We start from the raw sequence: 21,574 nt of genomic DNA on the forward strand, positions 1-21,574 counted from the left end.
ATCACCTTTGGATTAAAGGCTGCTGGTCTTTGAAGGACCGGACGTACCACATCAATTTTCCTAGAGAGGAGAGTAGTACATCTAGTTCTGAAGACTTTCCTTCCATCCTTCAAGATAAATTTCTTCCTTGTCCAAACAGACAATTCAGCGACCATGCATTAAGTGGACAAGCATTGTGGGACGAGATCCAGAACACTGTCTCCCTGGAGGCTTAAACAATCTGGAAGTAGGAAGCGTCCATGAATCTCAGGATTACCTATGTCCATCTGCTAGGCACCTAGAATATACAAGCTGGCACTGTGAGCAGAACCATTCAAGAAAATCACGAATAGGTATTAAACTGCGCCTTTTTGCAAGACCTCTTTCGAAATTGGGGTTTCCTCAAATAGACCTCTTCGCGAATTGAGGAAACAAGCAGTGCCCAAACTTTGCCTTCACATTTTGACACCCAGACATGTTTGGTAATACCCTGTGGAACAACTGGTCAAGCAGATCTTTACTCCTTTCCTTCCATTCCCCCACTGCCATCAGTGATCATCAATTTAGCTCACTAAAAGGCCAGAGTGATTCGTATAGCTCTGGAGTGGCCCTTCTAATAGTAGTTCACAGAACTTCTCACCCTCTCAGACACAGGAGGCTGTTGTGTAGGTTGGACTTTTTTGATAAGTTCGGAGACCAGATATTGCACCTCATCCCTAAATCCTCGAACATGGCAACTTGGCTTCTAAACTCCTACAATAAGGCCATTTGAATCTTCCAAAGGACTGCACGGACGTATTGAGAGAAGCCAAAAAATAATCTACAAGGGTGTCCTACTCCTTTAAATGTAGACGTTCTGCAACTGGTGTGCCCAGAACACATCTGATCCTATCACCTTCAAGAAGAACCAGTGCTTCCATAGCTTCTTTATTTGGCCAAAGCGAAGATGCAAGTTTCTCCTATAAAGTCCATCTTGCAAATATCATGTCTTACAGAAAATGCCCTTCACAAATGTCCTTTTTTAAATCTTTGTGGTTATGGATTTCCTTGAGGGCATCAAGAAAGTTAATCCTCCCATTCTGAGGCCTCCATCTCGGAGGGAGCTGAATATTGCCCTGTCACATCTCATGAGTCCTCCCTTTGGCCTTTATATAAGACTTCCCTGCAGCACTTACCATGAAAAAGCTTCCTTCTTGTTTGCTATAACCTTTGCATGCAGGTTTGTGACCTTCAGGCTCTTTGATCACACAAGCCTTACACAGCTTTTCACAGTAATACGGTAGCGATGAGAACCCATCTCAAATTCCTCCCTAAAGTGGCATCAGACGTTCATGTCCATTAATGTTTTCCTTAACTTACCTTTATTCAGAATCCCTCGCAGTCCCTTCAAACTCTTGATGTGAGAAGGGTGTTAACGTTTTATCTGGACAAAACAAAGAACTTGAGAAAGTCAAAACAAATGTTTGTAAACGATCTAGATGGATAGGCTCTTGCATACTCCTGTGCTACCAGAAAGCTAACATAACCTTACCTGGAAAGCTAAAAACCCCTACATACAAAGGTAAAGTGGTTACTGTTGCATTACTGAGAACTATTCCAGTCTCTGAGATCTGTTTGCACCTTTACAATACACTATTGTCTTAATTCGGATTCCAGGGCAAATGGCCAAGTAGAACACAACTCTTTGAGAAATCTCTTTACTTCGTTTTTATTTTGCTGTATCTCTTCCCTCGTGGCTTGGGTTGAGCTAGCTATTCTACTCAGTGCTTATGATTATTGATGGAGATCCTCTGATGGAGAAGGTATGGTTTCTTGCTTGTAGTCCTAGTTCTCCTTCAGGAGAATCTCCTTTGAAATTTTAAAGAACGCTTCCTCCTCCCCGATTAAAGAGAGAAAGTTGGTTTTATAATTTCCTGTTGCCTATTGCATCAAAAAGAAATGAGTCAACTGCCATCTGTAGGACATGATGGGACATGTGAGGTATGGGTGCCCTTAAATGCTCAGTGTTGTATTATTTTTCTTACATTGCTGCAGCCTAAACTGTTACATTGCCTTATCTTGCCCTATCATTTTTAGTAAAAGAAAATGGAAAAGCTTTGGGGAAGGATGTTCTAAAATGTCACGTGTCTTTCATTTAGTGACCATATGATTTAATATATTTTCTTCTATTTTTAAAGTAAATTAATGTAATTGACTATATAGCCTGTTTTTGTAAGCTGCTAAATCATAATTTTGTCACATGAACTTCCTAGCCATTCTGAAGTAAGGGGACGATTCTACACAAAATGCGACTTTAGAAAAAGTGCTTCAAAATCCCCGCACATGTGCGGGACTATTCAGTGCGTATGATTATGAATGGAGTTTCCCCAGTAGAACTAGGATTACAGGTAAGAAATCATCTGTGTTGGAAAAGAACAACTAGTTGGATCTAGACCTCCTTTTCGTCTACTGCATAGTGTATGTTCAGTGGGATCCCGGACTATGCACTTTGAAAAAGATTCATTGGTCAGTGTAGAGATTCCAATTCCTGTATTGTGTATGTCCATAAACAATTCTGTGGAGTAGGTATTTTATTCAATGCAAAAATAATTTGTTTCTTCCTTCTATGTACTCACTTTCCTCTGATCTTAGTCTGTCCACCCTCTCAATTGACCTAGCAGAGTCTGCAGGCATAAGACCAGTTTCTGGTTGTACAATTCGATGTGTTTAGATCAGAGTTGCTTTAGGGCGACAAACTTTCGACACCCACTTAGCATTAATAGACCTGAGGCAAGCGTGTTTTTAAAAACATTTATTTATATATAACTGAAGCATTGTGTGGTAGCACATTGTCATTTATAGACAGCACATTTTCCATTGAAATGGCCACTACACTTGCACAGACATACAGTTTCACTTCTCTTTTGTGCGCAATATAGTTTGTGTGGAAATCGCCCTTTGGACAATATTTATCATATGTGAATCACCAAGTAAAGGGTCTTGATTTATTTTGATCCTATTAAAATCTTTTTTTCCATCTCACGTCAGAATTTTAAAACAAGTGCTTATTTTTTGCTTTCCTGACTGCTGAATATGTACAATTTATTTACAGTTATCTATATTTAGTGTTACAAAAAATGACTACATACAGCTTATCCTTTCATATTCGCTAGACCCCACCAGAAAGGATGGACTGAATCTACATGTGGTTGGGTCAGCGGCTTATTAGCAGTCTTGTGGGCCATTTATCAGAGACCCCTGCAATCAGTGGTATACACATTTGTGTTACAGGTCCTGGACTCATGCATCGCTTTGAGTTTTCTCTGGAGTCTGTGGGAAGGAGACACTTGTAGTAATATGTTTGTGTCTTCCTTGATCTCACTGGAGGCTGGGGTAACGTTTGCCCTTGTCTTATGGCTGCTTCTTCCTGTCTCTCCTGGGAGTCTGGGTTAAGGAGGGCCTTGCTGTATCAGGGCTGTTGTTTTCTGGGTCTAGCTAGAGAGTGGGATAACGGAGTCATTACTTTAATCATGATTGCTTCTACCAGAGTTTCCTGCTGAAGTCTGAGTAGGAGGTCCTTGCTGTATCGTCGCTGCGTCGTCTTAGGCCTGTAATGGGAGTCTGGTGGAAGTGGGTCTTAGTTGTGTTCGGCTGATCGTTTCTGGTCTATGGAGGGAGTTTGTGGGAATGTCGTCCTTGCTGTATCACAGCTGCTTCTGCTTGGGGCTCCCACAGGAGAATGCAGTCGGAGGTCTCTATTGTATCATGGCTGCTTTTGGCTCTCGCTAGAGGCTGTATGTGTGTGAACCATACATTTTCTCATGTATCCTCCTTTCTTGTCTTCCAGGTTGAGCCAAATGCCACCATTGCAGAGATTAAAAATATGTTCACTAAATCCTGTAGGTATAAGAAAAACATATGTTCTTTTTTGGAATGGTTACTTGTACTGGCTCCTGAATTGGGCATATCACAATTGTCTTCTCTCGCTTAGATCCTCAGTGGTATGCGGCACGCCAGTCTCTGCGGCTCGACCCCAGTAAGTACTCAACCTGAGGTTTTATGCTTCTGTATGTGGACTGAATACATTACTAGAGGCCCTTGTAAGACCGAAAAGGTATTGAGTTTTCTTTCAAACACAATAGTCAGATAAAGTAGGTTTGCGATTTATGTATCAGTTTATGCCACAATGTTTTTTCAGACCACTGAAGAGAGTAGTGTGGTAAATAGATGAAATAGAACAGTCTACCAGGAGAGCAAGAAGTGGAGAGAGCAAGATATAGAGGGCATGTAAGTGGCTTGTGGTCTTATACAAAAGGCTAGTATCTCACCCGGAAGAGCAATATTTTGTCTGTGTCCAGCATTAGGCCTCATTGTGACATGCCTAGAAAGAAACGTACAGGTATTTGAGGGTGCAGTGTGACGGTTGAAGTAGGAGAGAACCAGAGGAAACGGGAGAGTGGTTAAGGAATGGCAGTGAGACTTTGAAATCATGTTAACTGTTGGATAGACAATAGATACCTATGTGCCACTGAGAACAATGCTGTATAGTGCACCAGGGCAGGATTATGTGTTCCTTTAATGTTCATGGGTGGTGCTGAGGTTGATTGTGTTGGACATAGCCCTGTCGTACCGCAATGAGATAGATACTGTGTGGGAAACCATAATCTGTAGGTTCTGATGAGATGTTTTTTTTCCCCTAGCCCTGCAAGTGCCTTTGGTAATAGGGGAGTGGGGGGGGGGAGGGTGCTGTTGGGGGCCAGCAGTTATTGCTACCTAGATTGTGTTCGGTGTGGTGCGTTCGGCTATTTTGTCGATATTTCTGTCATAGGCTTTTGGCCTTTGTGTGGGGAACCTGGGCTGCGTTGTTAGATTCTATGAGGTCAAGCCTTGACCGTAAGCAGGATGTGTTTGATCCTGGAGCTGCACTGCCCCTGTAAAGTCGTACTACATTATACACTAACCATGGATACTGTTTGAGCAAGCTGCTGTAGTGCCCCTTGAGGAAATGGTGCTGTGGGGAAAAGCAGGGATTGATTGCTGGTGTTTTACTTCTTTGAGTGCTGATGAGCTAGGTTGTATCAATGCAGTGTCTCTGTGGAAACAATACTGTGTGGGTCACCAAGGCTAAACAGATGGTTTCTGTGAGGTTCGCCACTGTTGTGCAGTTGTATTTTGTTATTGCCAGGTGTTGTGGTGTCCCTGCAGGAGCAGTGTTTGGTGGATCACATGGGCTGGATTGTTGGATTACGTAATGACTGGAGTATTGTTGGCTCGATTCTGTTTGCACCAATTGTTGTGCAGTTCCTTTGAGGAATGACACGAGAGCTGGACTGTTGGAGTTGATGAGGTGTTGGGGTGTCAGTTTTTGTGATTGTGTTTGTGCGAGTTGCGGTGCTGCTATGTGTTGTGATGGTTTATGGGGACCAGGACTGATTAGGTTTATGCAAGATGCTATGTTACCCCAGTGATGTTGGATGCCTGGGCTGTATTGTTTTTTTCGCCTGGGATTGCTGGCACTTGTCTGGATTGTGTTTGTGAGCTAATGCAGTACCACTGTGGAAGCTATACTGGGTGAGACACCAGGGCTGGAATGTTAGCTTTGGTAATGTCCACTTATTCTAATTAGCTGGATTGTGTTTCCAGAGGGAAGATCACTGAAGGATGAAGACATTCTGCAGAACCTGCCTGTGGGGACCACCGCTACCCTATACTTCAGAGACCTAGGGGCGCAGATTAGCTGGGTGACGGTAAGTTCTTGGACTCTCCTGTAACACCCCATCTCCAATACTTTTGTGTTACACGGTCTTCTATCTTTCAAGACATTGTCCCAACACTCCCTTAAGAAGTCAGCGTTCAGTTACTCTTCCTTGCCTTTCTCTGTCAGGAAGAATAATTATGCTTCCTCCGCTTTATTCATGTACTCTCAAGGGGCACACTTTTGAAACAGTACGTGACTAATGATTGCCTTTTCCTCTCTTAAAAAGACTCTCTCAGTTAGTCATAGAGCATACTCACTTGGTGTCTCTTTTTGTATGTGTGCAGAATCTTTATCAAAGGGGCTCTATCCCTTGCTCACTCTTTTTACAGAGCCGGCTACAAACTCACTCTTTATGCCGGCTTTAAACAAAGAACACTTGGCTCACTTCTACACGATTTTTCTGCATGCTTTCTGCTACAATTCTCACTGTCTGACTCCCTGCGTGTTTCCACATGTAAGCATTTCCCTGCGCTCTCTCATACATGTTCTTTTTTTTATTTTCTTCTCCCTGCCTTGTCCTTGTGCACTCTGTTGGTTTTCCTGATTCATTATTCTTTGTGCACTCTTTGTCTCTCTCTCTAGGTTTTTCTGACTGAGTATGCTGGTCCCTTGCTCATCTATTTACTTTTCTACTTCCGAGTTCCATTTATCTATGGCCCAAAGTACGACTTCATATCAAGCCAACATTCGGTGGTTCAGTAAGTATTTCGACAGCGGTTAGGCAGAGGATATGGTGGGATATACTGATGAAAGCATTGGTGGCTGTTAAAATGTGTGAGTTTCTTGTCTTGAAAAGGCTGCCTGAGCAGTAATAGAAGACATGTCCTAATCCCTGCAGTTGAGTCCACTCTTGTGAAGCAGCACCGTGTACCATAACTCCTCAGTTCTTTTCAGCTGAAGCCTCATATGACTCCTTAGCAGGGCAAATGTGTTCCAGTACTTATCCCAGGGTAGCAAAACACACTAGATCAGGCTTTGTATTCCAGGTCATATTCCAAGACTGTGTGTCTTAAAAGAGGTACTACAGTGATTGACAATATTCAAATCTTTGTCAGCCAAAATTTGCCATATGTCTGATTCCCTGCTTTCCAGGTAATTGTGCTTGGGTAAAACGGATCCTGAACATTAGCTAGCCATACTGTTGTCACAACAAGGTTTAGTGAGCGCCTCACTTAAACAGAGGTGCCATAACTAGGATCATTCTTGTATTAGATTTTTTTTATGTATTCAGGAGGTCTGCTTTGAAACACTATACATACACATGAATAGTGGTTTGTGTCGGATTCCTGTACCAACCTATCCACGTTTGTCTTATGGGAGCTGTCGACCTCTCACTACCATATTGAACAGTGAGAAGCAAAGGGCCTTATTGGTGGTATGGGTTGTATTCCTTCTGGAAATTTTAATCTTTGTTATGTGCATATGTGTTATGACTTTCTCAGTTTCTTCTTTTTATCGCTAAATAGATGTTCAAGTGAACATCAGTTCTATGGTACTCCCTTGCCTAAATCGTCTGCCAGCATTCTATTTTAAGCATTAAAATGTATAGGCATTCACATAATTTTTTTTTACTGGTATAGAACAATTAACCGTCTCCATACCAAATATGTGGAATTGTCTCCACCTTACAAGCAGTCCCAGACACCTTTGCCAGAGCTGCATAGACCAGTGTTGCCAGCAGGGGTCTTGTAGGAGGCTTCACCTATGGAGCTTTGTTCAATTTGCTCCTTGTTGCACATAATTGCACAGATTCGAAGGATGTCCCTGTCCGTTTAACAGCAAAACGCTACTCAGTAGAATAGGTGACTGTCTTTTTTGTTAGGCTTAGATCCAGTCTCCAGTGTACACGTTCCTGAAGCCCTTCAGAAACATACAACTTCTTTGTAGTACGCCATCAGGGGGGTGATCAGCACATGCAGCGTTGAAGCAGTGCAGTCACCATCAATACGTATCTATCCTTGGTTGTAGCCACTCCACAGCTCCCATAGTAGGTTGTCAACCTTGCGACCACACCAGATTCCAATTTCTTTTCCACTAAGGATCTGCGAGACCCAGTGATGCCTCTGCACGAGAGCCAATCATTGCTCTTAAAGATGCCTGCGACTTCACCTTTCCTTATAAGAGAAAAGCAAGTATAGATAAGAATCTACAGTCTCTACTAATCACACTCCTTTCAGATGAGGAAGGTTTTGAGCTTGCGCCAAAGCGCACAGAGTTTTCTGACATTGCTGCAGAATAGACCGTACATGCTTTCCAAGCGCAAAAAGTAGATTTGATGGCCATTTCCTCATTATTCCAGAAGTGCTGTTTCTGAACCCACCTCCACATTGCCAGCAGTTGATGCTTTTTAGGTCGAGCCTAAACAGTGATTGTGCTCTCTCTTCAAGACATGCTGTATATACTTTGTAGGCTTACAGCTCGCCCACTGTTTTTCATTTGTTCGTTTCAGTGTCCTTTAAAACTCTTTGCTTCTAAACAGTTATTTTTCCTATTTGTCCATCTGTTTTCTTTGTTTGTTTCTCTCTCATGGAGCAGAACCCAATTACTTGTAGCATTCCACTTGTCCCATTTAAGTTAGTGGCTCAGGGATTGTTATTGTAGGTGTTCGTGTTTTGACTAGTTGGAGCTTTTCTGTAAACAGGGCTGTTAATTATGGACTTATCTAGCCAAATTTGCTGTTCTACTAAAGATTGAGATCAAATGTCAGAGGCTGTTTCCATGCGTGCACTGGTTTACTTTTTTTGTGGGACTTCAAACTGAGATAACCCGTGTTTTCAGCTCATGTTTGTATTTTTTTATGCCAGATTATTGTGGATTGTGTAACTGTTGAGAAATGCTTAAAACGTGACATTCTGTCTGTTTTGCTTGCTTGTCGGAAACATTTGTGCCTTTGTTCCATTGCTTACATCAACAGCTCCTAAACTAAATGCAGGGCATGGGATTCTCTCACATTGTGGTCCCTTTATCAGCAAGGAAAGGCATTTCCAAGTATATTTAGACATTTTTTGACTGCGAAGGAGGCGCCGTGGGTGGTTGGGTTAAGGATCCATACAGCATCCAATCATGTGGCATGCATGTCACAGGCATCGCCAGTGCCTTAGAGTAAGGTACCTGAAGCAAAACAGAACCTACGGTTATGAATGTTTCCTTTCAGGGCCATCCCTTGAAAATTGCGAAATATTTCAAAGGACCTACCCATGGCGCTGTTTAAATGGACAGATTTTTGGGTGCGACGGGGTGGGTTGATCTGATTCTAGCAGACAGTATCCATGCCACCCCTTTTAGGCATTCCTGGACTCCCATTGTACCCTTGTGCTTACACTACAGGCTGCATTATTAACCATTGAGCGCCTTGGGAACAGTATTCATGGTGGTCCTTGCACAACAAGGGTGTTATTTATAACCACTGTTCTTATTTGGAAGCATGTGGCCTTCAGCAGATGTTTCTCATTTTCTTCACTGAAAATAACATTCTGCACTTTATTTTGTTTGATTCGAACAGACGCCCCCCCCCCCCCACCCCCCCCCCTCCAAAAGGGCAGCGGTTTATTTCATTCACACATGCGCCACTCCTGACCTCTCAATAAAACGTGGTTGTTAAACCAGGAAAGTTACATTCTAAGCCAAAAGCCCCCTCAAGCCTTTGCCGCAGACTTGCAGCCGCATGACATGGCTGACGGGCTGCTGATGTCAGTAATTGCGGCCATCTGTGGAGGCTGCCTGTAGGCCTGGGCTCTGTTATTGTAAAGCCAGGCACAACTTATTCCATTAAAGCACACTTATCCGGATCACAGGCTATCCTGTGTGTTGTGCAATTATCAGCAAACGCTGCTGTACTAACACATGAGATGCGGAGTGCCTGGCCTAAACTGCAGTACAGCGTCCGTTTTCTGCAGCCTTTAACAAAACGAACTGTACAATAATCACTGTTGGGAAATATAAGCTTACATCTCAAACCTAATTGAGTGTCCGAATGATTATTTTAATTTGGATAACCATTCTCACACGGATAAGTAAAATTACAGTTTTCACTCTGGTAATTACAATGATTTCTCTGCGTTCCACACATGATAAAATCCGTACCTGCAGGGTCTGGTCCTCCATTTTCCCTGTGGCAGATTGCTGAGCTAGCCTTACGTCTCGTGTTTACTCTTTAGAGGTATCCTATATGCATGCCCGGAGGTGTGATTCGCTGCCCTTTCCAGTGATAATTAAATAGCTTAGTCCTCGGGCCATGGTAAAGTTCAGAGAAGCCCCACTGCAGCATGCGAGGCTCCAAATATTCATCTGCTTATTTTTAACGTCTATGAAGTGTTACATGGGAACATGTGGCCCCTTTCTCTGGTCTAAATACAAGCTAACGATAGGCCTATGCCATTTAGACCATATATCGCACCTATATTCACAGGACACCAGTTTATGGACCGGTATAAGTTAGCTCTGGAGAGCCAAAAGCAGGATTTTAAGCACAACGTGAGCTTGCCAGTACAGGGCTAAATCACATTTTCCCTGAAATTAGTGCCCTTTTGCCAGCAATACTTTACTGTCTGAATCTGATAGGTTAAGCGTCTCTTATATTTGTGGTTATTCAGTAGGAGATATAGAAAATAATTTTCATTATGCACAAATCGATATCTTTATGGGGGCACTTTTTATTATATATTGAGCTACTGTGATTTTAGGCTTGCCCAAACCGACTCAACATAAAATGTTATCAAATGGCGCATAACGCTCCACGCAGACTGACCAAAGTGGAGACTCACTTATTCAGACAGAGCCCTCACATACAGAGAGAAGAGCAGGCTAGTGCAAATTATTAATAGTTATTATTCTACAGAGGACTTCGCATCCTACAAGGGGTAAAAGGCCCTACGTAAATTCTTCAGTCCAATACATGACTATATATTTTTACTTACTTGCACTTGTTTTTTGACTTAAAGGATTTTGCTGCTATTGTACTGTTATCAAGTTGATTTTATATATAACAGAGATTCACCGTTTGTAAAAAAAAAAAAAAATTGTAGGTTTGATGCAGAATAGCCCATTCTTTCTAAGTCATTTGAAACTCATTGGGGAACAGTTTTGCTGCAAACCAGTGTTACTGTATAACCAGTTATGCAAATCGTTATGACTATTAAAGAGGGCAGTGTCCAACATTTCATCACATGATACGGAGAAAGGGCAAAGTCCCCTATTTTATCCTATACACCGAAATAGGAACGTTTTGTCTGATATGAATTTCACGAACACGCGTTAACTCCTCAAGAACTGTGGCTTTTTTACCCTAGTGCTGAACCCTTTATTTGATTTTTGGGGCAGTTTACGCAAGACTTCATTATTTTTTTTTATTCAAAAGATATCCAAGCCAGATTTGTGAATGTTTTCCTAAATGTTGGGGATTTTAAAGTTACCCTGTGTTTTTTGATTACCCTGAAGGGAACCAAGAAAACAGCCAAAATGGAGTACAACTTTTTTTGAAGACAAATGAGGAGAAAAGTGCTCTGTAAGAAAATCTTCCTTTTTTCAAAATGATAAGAACAGGTTTGCTTGCCAAAATTGCAGTCTTCTCAGCTGTGAGAAACAGGCAGAGTTGTACAAAAAAGTAATTCTTTCCAGTTTTTTAAGTTGCAAGTCAATATTTCCTGTTTTGTGGTTTCTAAGTACTTGCAGTTTGTGAGGGGAAAGCTATGTGAAACCAGTGAGCTGTACATTTTTAAAAAGCAGACAGTCCAAATTCAGCAAGGAGTCGTCCTTGTTGAACGCTCGTGGTTTTCCAAAAGAATCTAATTGTTGAAATTAACCACAAATGAATGTAAGTTGGAATAAGCATTGGCAAAGCCTATGCAAAATCTATTGACTTAGTCAATGTTTTTACTGGTTTGTTTTCTTGGCCATGATTTACAGCAGCACAGCTGCAGTGAAGAATGACTGACAGATAAAAAAAAATAAATAAGAATAATCTAGAAAGCGGCCAACACTGACTGCGTCATAGCATTTGTTTTCTCTGTTTTTGTCTAACTTTTAGTCATGCTGCACAGCAGCCGCGCGCTCCTATACAACATGACTAAACAAAACAATGACAAAGCCAGTAGCTTCTACATAGGCGAGAACTATTGGCTTGGCCAACGATTTATTTTTTTCATGCCTGGATCGGACAGGGCAGCCAACTGTGGGAGTAGGAATGCAGATGGGGTGGGACAAGCAAAAACTGGTGGAAGAGGGGGAAATTGGGACGGGTCAAACAACACTGTGGGAGTGGGTGGACGGGGGAAACCAACTATGGGCAAGCAGTAACGTACATGGATGGAGGGAAGGACTGATAGAGCGAGATGGGTGAGTGCAGAGAAGAATGGATGGATGGATGGAAGGACTGATGGAGAGAAGAATGGTGCATGGATTGCTGGATGAAGTGAGGGACACAAAAAAAAGGTGATTACCAGAAGTCAGAAAAGCATCAGTGGAGCAGCGAGAGATCCATGGATGAACCCAACATGTTGCTTTTTTTTGTAATCGTATATTTTTCAAGTCACGTTTCACATCATAACCTCGGGTGGGTTTATTTTTAAATAAAATCTTTGATTTACATGTTTTAATCCTGGAGGCTTGTGTTTTATCTGAGCGTTGATCAGAGGCTAGCTGGCCCTGCACTGACAACTGAAGTCAGTCAGAGCTGCCTAGTGGCCCCACATAACGTGTCACACAGTCACCAGTCCTGAATCCTCCCCCAGCAGCAATTGCATCTTGGGGCATGTTGTTTCGCTTTTAACTTACACGTATGGGCTCACAAATTATAGTATGCAAAATGCTGATGAGGGGGTAGCGCCCTCTGGACTGCCGGTATTTTTGCAGCTTGCCCGGCGGTCTGGTTTATGTAAAACAAAAATAAAAGCCCATCACACACCGACAGCCTCAGATCACTCAGCGTGCTTTTGATGATACTGGTGTTTCAACTCTGAGAGTTTTTAATAGCGAGAAATAACAAAGTGATCTGCATTTCAGTGAAACGTCCAGCTCAATCTTCTTACAGAGAGAAAAGTAAATCAAATGTGTTCACGTTGGGACACGCCATTATATTTGTACTTTGTGTGTTTGTTTCCTTTTTGACTGTGTGTGAAGCCGTGCATGCGTGTGCATATTTCTGTGCAGGTGGGGAGAGTAGTCGTGCGAGTGTGCACTTCAGAGCGCACTTGTACGTGGTCCTCAGTTTGTTGGGGGTATACTGCATGGGCTACCCAGGGTGTGTTTGTGGATGAGTATGTGTGATAGTGAAGGGCGAGTATGAGTGCTAGTGTGCCAGCAGTGGCCACTCGAGTAGTAAAATGCCTCCCACCACAGCTCGACCAGGTATAGAAAAAGAAGGAAAAAGAATGAAAGGGGAATGGAGTTGTAAAGCACATGCCACTGATTCCCTGTAGTGCCTTGGTGTGTGTCGAATCTAAAGAAGGTGAATGCCAAATCTTCCCAAAGCCATCTGAAGGGAGCACCACAATAAAACGAAACCAGCTGCCACTGGCCAAATAAAGCAAAATAAATGAGTGACGATGAAGTCAACCAAAGGTAAGTAATAGGTGGCTTAAAAGCCTCTTTATAGAGTTTTTTGTTTGTTAAAGAAACAATAAATTGTTGCAAGTGACGGTGGATGCGCTGTCTCAGGCGAGACCTATAAAATAGAGGAAGGTGACAGTGTTCTCATCTGTAATTTGTTGTCCCAAATGCTGTCCTCAAAAGTAATACATAGCTATGTTTGTCAGACTCTTCCAGTCTTAGGGAGATATATATAGTCCAAAAACCTATGATACCCAAACCCATCAGGCGAGCTTCAGCTTCATTGTGTACCAACCATGAAACAGTTCATAAGATAAAATGTAATGAAAGAACATTTTCAAAATGTGCCCACGATTAGTGGTATAGTGGATTCAGAATTTGGGGTTACCCATGTCTCGGGATTTAGAGTTACACAAAATGTATTGTTTCTTGCACACTGACTTGCATTTGGATGCCAAAAATTGAAAGAAATTCAATAGACAATATAAAAAATTCTACTATTCTGTGTTCCCACATTTCATTCGATAAAACCAGTATCCCACTTGTGTTGGTGGCCTGCCACCCACAACTGGAAAGCTCCAAAAATCAAATGTGGAGACCTGTTTTCCCTCAGAATTCGTCTTTTTGGGTATGTAGGTAGCGACATTATTTGTGCCGATGTTCAGCTAGCACCCAGGAAATCTAGCAACCCCGCATATGCACTGTAGCTCTAGGCTGGCCTGGTAGCACTTTTTGGAGCCCTCTCAATAAGTCTCGCCAGACCAGCGCATGCGCTAGGTCAGGCGAGACCTAAAAATGAATGTGTGTCCTCATGTAACGTAACTGGTGCTATGTAAAGCGCTCTGATACCTGATTGGATTCGGGTCTAGTTCGCGCTATATAAAACTCTATAAAAAAAATTAAAAAAAGACCAGGTTTAGGGATTGTGGGCATTTTTACTTTATGGGGACCAAAGACCATGGCTTCCATTGTTTTTGAAATGTGGGCTAATAACACGTTATTTGGAAGAAGTGCACTAATAAACTTAAAATGGGTCATTTATTAGTACAATGCAAATGTCAATTCCAGTGCTGGTGCGACAGTACAGCTTAACTGACTTCTCAAAACAAAGTTTAATTTCCCAGAGATTTTAATTCTAGATTGACATTATATACAAAAACCTCTGAGGCCGTACTGGCAAGAGCTAGGTTATGTGATTATACCTTACTGTACAGATAAAACCCCTTGCTTTCTGTTTATGCTTAAATAACTTTGTTCATAGCTAATGTAAATGTGAAAACAGCTTGACCAAAACCATACAAGCAGATGCTCAGAGTTCGATTACATTGTCCTGGACTTCCTGACCCACACGAGAATTTGCCTTTTGCGAGTCAAGGCCCACCCCACACTTATAATGGTAACAAGTGGCATGTTACAAACCACCTGCACACACTCACCCCCCCCCCCCTCGTTTGCAGTAGTATTTTCTCTAGCAAGAGAGCTATTGTTACCAGTAGATCTTTTTTTCTTTCCTTTTCAGCCCGACAATTACATTTATAACATTTTTAAATATTCATAATGTGCTTTAGCCAATAATATCCTAGTGCTAGTGGCAATACCCACCATAGCTGCAGATCGTTAAGAAAAGTATTCTTTTGATTTTCTTTCTCCAAGGCGGCAATTTAATATTAAGTTTTTTGTCAGGCAAGGAATTTCAAAGTTTTCTTCCCTGGATATGAGTCATTGTTCTCTCTGTCCTATGAGGCACAGCTATGTTCTTTCTGCCTGACCTCTAGTCTTCACCTGGTTGGTGTTTCTGAAATCTTTGTTTAAGGGTTTGGAGCCTTCCCATGGACTGCTTTGCAGTCAATGTTAATATTTGAAGACTTACTCTGGCCTCTACAATAAGCTAGTGTATTTCCCTCAGGAATGCAGTTGTGTATTCATCTGGGAGCATCCCTTACTTTTCTGGTTGCCTCATTTTAAAGTGTTTATACTTTCTTCTGGTAGCCTGGTTTGACGTCCCACCTTTTTTTTCTTTCAGCCTTGCTTGCATCTGTCACTCTTTCCACTACGTCAAACGACTTCTAGAGACCTTATTTGTCCATCGATTTTCTCACGGCACAATGCCGCTACGTAACATATTCAAGGTAAGTTTGCAGAATGGCTTTGTATAATGAGAATCCAGCCTTGGTTGGTAATGTACAGCTTCCAAATTGAGCGAGCTAAAGAAATGTACTGGTTCGAGGCATGTGGGCTGCTGAATTCATATCTGTGCATAGATCGCCGCCTAGTGTTGGGTCCGGATGTTTGCACGTTGTTGTCCTGGAAGAGTCTTCGAAGTATCCTTGGATAGGTGACTCCTCTGTGGTAAATAAAAATTCCTTTACCTGGACTGAATTTGATACAGAAACATTATAAAATAGCTCAGTAAAATGAGAGGCAGAATCCGTGATATTAGAGGTTCGGAATGGGCTTTATTCCAGTGATCGATTATAATCGGATGCTCCAAGTTCCATCACCACGGGGGTTCAGGAAGTGAAGTACATACTTTATTGACAAGAAGTAACTTTTATAGTACATACATTACAATGAAGTGAATGCAGTAGGCGTAACAATTGATAAGGAAAATGACGATTTGTCTGCGTAACCAGAAAATGGGTGTAATAAGGAGTAAAAAGGAACATAATTGGTTATGATGTCATACATAGGTGGATCTATAAGATAATACTTGGCCTAGATGCGCGCGCAGCAGCATGACGTGTAATTGACGTGTAACTAGGGGGTGAAGGGGACTTGACATTTAGCTCTACATGTGGAGACAAAAAGTCTGGGGGGTCAAGTCAACCTAATCCCAAATCATATCTAACATCCTATGTTTAAAGAACTATGTTATCCAAGAAAGAAGGACTCTCGGACAGAATCTATTCTATACTGACTGTGCGTGCGTGTACAAGCGTCTAAGTGTCTACACTGAATGCGAGGGGGTAGGAATATTCCATGGTAACAGGGCTATGAATTACTTGCATGAGGACAGAGAAGCCGGGCCTTTTGCTCGGTAACTGGAAGAATGTTTACTTAAACTACTAGGCAGGAATGCATCGGCTGAGGGGGAAGCAGATAATTCGAAGGTGAAATACAGTTCTTGGCAGAGAATAGGCTGATGTCAGGCTTCGGGAGCCGCGCAGAGAATGAGACAAAGTTCATGGTCACAGATGCAGGCTCAGACTCGAGGTTTCAGAGGCAGAAGGCAAGAGGAGTTTTGATGACAGAATCAGGGCCTACTTGCCTAGACTGAAAAATGGCATAAGTGAACCATATAAAGCCGGTGGCCTTTCATATTTAGGAATGGAATATCCGGCCTGTTCATGGCGGATCTGACAGAGGACATGTTGACGGTGGACGCACATGTATTTGCGTCTTCATAACTGGAACTGGAGGGAACATACATGTACTTGTGATATGCACATAGAACCGTTGGGGTCCAAGATAGGGGACATAACTGACAAGAAAAATCCATATTTCCACATTCCCTCCTTGTCCCCTACTTGCCCTTCAAGAGATATCAATCTTCATCAATCCATTGATCTGTTCGTATAGCATCATTTGTTCTTCTTTCTTCTTCCGTGACGAATGAAATCTTGGTGGTGGAATACACGATGTGGCACACAGACCACAGATCGCTGGTCCACATTGTAGACATAGACAGCAACTGAATAGTGTGAGAAGGCCAATCCTAGGAAGGATAAAACTCTCCATCCCCAGGTTGATATCACACTCCAAAACCAACTGGACCAAGTCCAGGTGCCTGGGTTCTGGTGTATCTGGTTTACAATCTTATGAAGGCGAGTGATGGCTTTATATACAGATGGCGAATTTTCTGGTATGAATACGCAGCAGCTTGATCCGATGACCCTACAAGCTCCGCCCCTATCAGCCAGGATGACGTCAAGGACAAGACGATTTTGAAGCACAACAATCCGCATAGCAGACTGCTCTTCTGTTAAATTGCCTAAGGCGGAAATAGTCTCATTCACTACTGCTTCAAGGGTTCTAGTTAATCTACGTATCAGCTTACTATTGGTAACAGTACCTATATAGGGAAAAATGCCTTTATTAAAATCTACATACTTGTCCCATGCCGTTTCAGTGTAATCGACAATTGGGAGATCTCTCCGCTCTCTGTTGTGTACTAAATGAATATTTCTGTAATAATCAGGAGGAGCTAGGAAAACAGGTGGCAAAAGGAATGCAATGTAGCAGGTACCATCCCAATCTAGAGGTAAACGCATATATGCAGTCTGACCACATACAAAGTAGGAATGGCGAGAAGCTCTAAATGAAGATTTGCCTTGATCACTGAATTCTACTATAGTAGTGCATTTACTATGGCCCATATGTATGGAACCAACCTTTCTTACACACAATTCACCCTTCGCTGGGAATACTGACATGGTGGGTAAGACTAGTTCAATTTCGGATACGACATTTAGAATCATGAGATTAGGTGTAAAATTACCTAATCCATATACTTCATTTTCTAGATCAGTTCACGTTCTTTTGGGGCGACCCTCCTTGTCAGGGTAGCAGACCTTGAGTAAAACTAGGTTCAGGTTTCCCCATACCCAATGATCTTGGTAAACTGCTGTGTCTGAGTCTATGGAATTGATTAAACTGAACCATGCTCCACAGGAGCCATTATGTGTAAATGGATGTGGAAAGAAAGGCAGGACTCCTTCATAATTCTGATAGGGAGGGAGTCGGCCACACACCCAACAATTAGTGGCATTACTAGTCTGATGGGAATGATGTAACATACTAATGAAAGTGTTATTGCGCAGCGCAAGTCTATAAGACAATTCATGTGGAGGTAAGTCACTAAAAGAATGTTCAGCAGCAACATTATAAACATGTCTAGAAATAGGGTAATATATGTGCAACAACATACTTGTAATAATTATTAAAAGACTTAATAAAAACAAAATTAATAATGTCACTATGCAGTGGCTACGCAGTGATTTACAATACGCCTGTCGTTTCATCATTTTCCGGGTATTTTCTCTACTCAGGTCCAAGGGATACATGTCAGAGACAATTCAACCGCTTCACCTTGGAGAGGACTTAAACAATCAAATTGCTCGACTTGTTGGGCCTAAGCTTTAGTTTGTAAAGTTCGGTTTCAGTCTTTTCAACCAAAGGAAGTTTTGAATCAGTCTGTGAGGGAGTGCAGGGCACAATGTCTATATCCGAAGATAGTCCATGAAATTTCTTGATATGACTTGAATGAATCCAGCCCTTGCGGCCCTCGATCTTCACGGCTGTTCTTGTGGTCAGCAGGACCAACTTGGGTGCTTTCCACCTGGGCTCCAGCTGAGTCTTTCGGTCGAAATTCCTCACAAAGACCAGGTCCCCCGGAACTACGTCATGGGGTTTCACCTCGGTGTTGTCGGGAAAGGCTGCAGCTACCTGTGAACGACAAGATTGTAGTGCAGACATCAAGGAAGCCAAGTAATCTGTCAGCATATTACAGTCAACATCAGTTATTTTTCGTGGTATAGGCGTCCCCCACATATTTGGTGGTCTACCGAAGATCACCTCATACGGGGATAGCCCTGTTCGAGAGTGTGCTACCATTCTCATGTAAAAGAGTGCAACGGGTAACGCTACTACCCAGTCAACACCTTTTTCTCTGCATATTTTGGACATTCTGATTTTCAGTATCTGGTTATGTCTTTCTACGAGACCTGCTGCCTCGGGGTGTCGGACACAGTGGAATTTCCACTGATATCCTAACAGAAGTGAAACGTGTTTCATTAATTCGGATGAGAACGGCTGGCCGTTATCTGAGTGAACAACACGTGGTAAACCGTATCGTGGGAAGAATTCTCGAACCAACTGTTTGGCAGTAGTCGGGGCAGTGTAATCTGAAACCGGGTACGCCTCTGTCCAACGGGACAGAGCGCAGACAACTACGAGAACATATTTGAATCCTCGACATCGTTCCATCTGGATATAGTCCATCTGTAGGACTTCAAAAGGGTGATTAGGAGGATGAAATCCACCCTGTTCTACGGGAACGCTTTTTCCTGGGTTAAACTGACAACAGATCATACAGGTACGGACCTTTTGTTTGGCTGCTGCTCGTAAATGTTTATTGAACCAAATGTGTTGAATGCTGTCTAGCATAGCTTTTTCTCCTAGATGTGCTGGACTATGTATAGTGTTAATTATAACTTGGACCATTGAATCAGGAAGGAACCATACAGACTTTTCCTTCATCATCCATCCTTGGTCCGTTTGAATCCCTCCTAATTCAGTCCATTTCTTTATTTCGTCTGGTGTAGCATGTGTCTGTATGTCAATTACGTCAAGAGTAGGATCTTTAACTGTCATACAATGTGTCGGTGTCGGGACTATTGTCTTTGTCATGTCGGGGGTTTGAGTTTGAGCAGTCTGTTTAGCTGTTCTGTCGGCTAGATCATTGCCTTGGGAAATGATATCAGTAACCTTCGTATGAGCCTTACATTTCATAATTGATATTGCAGTGGGTAGATGTATTGCGTCTAATAAGGCATGAATGAGGGGTCCGTGCTGAATGTGGGCACCGTGGGAAGTTAAATAACCTCTCTCTCGCCACAGCACGCCGAAGTCATGTACAACTCCGAATGCATAACGTGAATCAGTGTATATGTTGACTTTTTTATTTGTGGCTTGAATACAAGCTTGTGTCAGAGCGATAAGCTCTGCGGCTTGAGCTGACAAGGTGTTTATACGATTAGTTTCAATGACTTCAGTATCTGTTGTGACTGCGTAAGCGGCCACTAACTCTCCTGTACTTGTCCTCATACATGAACCATCTACATACAGTGTTAGGTCTGGATCTGACAATGGGACATCGGTTAAGTCCTGTCTGGGTTTTGTCGTTATTGTAATGACTTCAATACAGTCATGATCTAGTGGGTCTGTTCCGGTTACTGGCAAAAGTGTGGCAGGATTCAATGTGTTACAGCGTCTGATTTCTATATGTGGCTGAAACAATGTAAGTTCATATCCTGTAAGTCGCGCTATAGTCAAGTGTTGTGTTTGCGTTCTATTTACAAGAACCTCTACTGCGTGTGGTACTTGAACTGTCAATGGATGCCCTAACACTATAGCATCGCTTTGTCTGATTGCTAAAGCTGTCGCTGCCACTGATTTCAGGCATGCAGGCAAAGCCTGAGCTACGGGATCTAATGTACTAGAAAAATAAGCACATGGTTTGTGTGATCCTGCTTGTTCCTGTGTGAGTACTGACAAGGCAGTACCTTCGCGTTCTGTAACAAAGAGTGTAAACTGTTTTCTGTAACATGGCGTTGCTAAAACAGGTGCTTGACATAAGGCTTTCTTTAGGCTTTCAAAAGCTTGTGTATGTTCTTGAGTCCAAGGGAGAACAGTCGGTGTGGCTGCCTCCTGTGTGGTTAACTGAATGAGTGGTTTTGCTAGAAATGCATATTGAGGGATCCACTGCCTGTAATATGAAGTGAGGCCTATGAAGGCTCGTACCTCCTTTTGTGTCTTGGGTATTGACATGTTAGCTATTAACTGAATGCGGTCCGGTGTAAGCTGCCTTCCCTCCTTGGACAGCGAGTGTCCAAGATAAACAACTCGCTGGACACAGAATTGCAGCTTAGAAGGGGACACCTTGTGCCCCTTTTCGGCTAGAAATTGTAAAACTGTCAGTGATGCTTTCTCACATTCCGGTTCGCTTCTCGCGGTGATCAGCAGATCATCGACGTATTGAAGCAGTGCAGTGTTAACTGGCATGTGGATACTGTCAAGTTCTCGTTTCAGTGCTTGGCTATAGATGCTGGGGCTTTCTGTAAATCCTTGAGGTGCGCGTGAGAATTTAAAGCTACGCCCATTTAAACTAAATCCGAACAAATATTGGCTTTCCGGATCTATTGGGACGCTGAAAAAGGCATTCTTGAGATCAATTACAGTAAAGAATGTTGCTTCGGAATCAATGGCTGTCAGTAATGACGAGATATCTGGGACCACAGGAAATTGTGGCACAATGCACTTGTTTAATTCGCGCAGATCAATAACCAATCGATATACTGGCGGGGCTGTGGGATCTGTTCGTTTAAGAACCGGAATTATCGGTGAATTACATACATTGGAGTCTGTTTCTACAACTACTCCTTGGGCAATAAGCTCGTCAATGATTTGTAGTAAAGCCACTACAGCATCTGGTGGTAACTTGTATTGTCGTATTCGTGGTAGCACCACTCCTGCCTTTAGTGTGACTCGATATGGTGTAATATTCATGCAACCAACATCAGTAGGGCCTTGTGC

At 42.5% G+C, this 21,574-nt stretch overlaps 1 protein-coding gene across 2 annotated transcripts in view; it reads left to right on the forward strand.

Moving 5' to 3' along the window:
- LOC146856246 (very-long-chain enoyl-CoA reductase) overlaps window positions 1–21,574 on the forward strand; it is a 246,298-nt gene that overhangs the window by 153,827 nt on the left and 70,897 nt on the right. For both annotated transcript variants that reach the window (XM_085654315.1, XM_085654314.1), the window contains 5 exons: window positions 3,806–3,857; window positions 3,950–3,994; window positions 5,602–5,705; window positions 6,299–6,414; window positions 15,285–15,390. In XM_085654315.1, coding sequence (XP_085510441.1) covers window positions 3,806–3,857; window positions 3,950–3,994; window positions 5,602–5,705; window positions 6,299–6,414; window positions 15,285–15,390 — 423 coding nt within the window. The remainder of the gene's footprint in view (window positions 1–3,805; window positions 3,858–3,949; window positions 3,995–5,601; window positions 5,706–6,298; window positions 6,415–15,284; window positions 15,391–21,574) is intronic.

This window comes from Triturus cristatus, chromosome 4_1 (assembly GCF_964204655.1).
Source record: "Triturus cristatus chromosome 4_1, aTriCri1.1, whole genome shotgun sequence".
NCBI classification, from domain to species: Eukaryota; Metazoa; Chordata; class Amphibia; order Caudata; family Salamandridae; genus Triturus; species Triturus cristatus.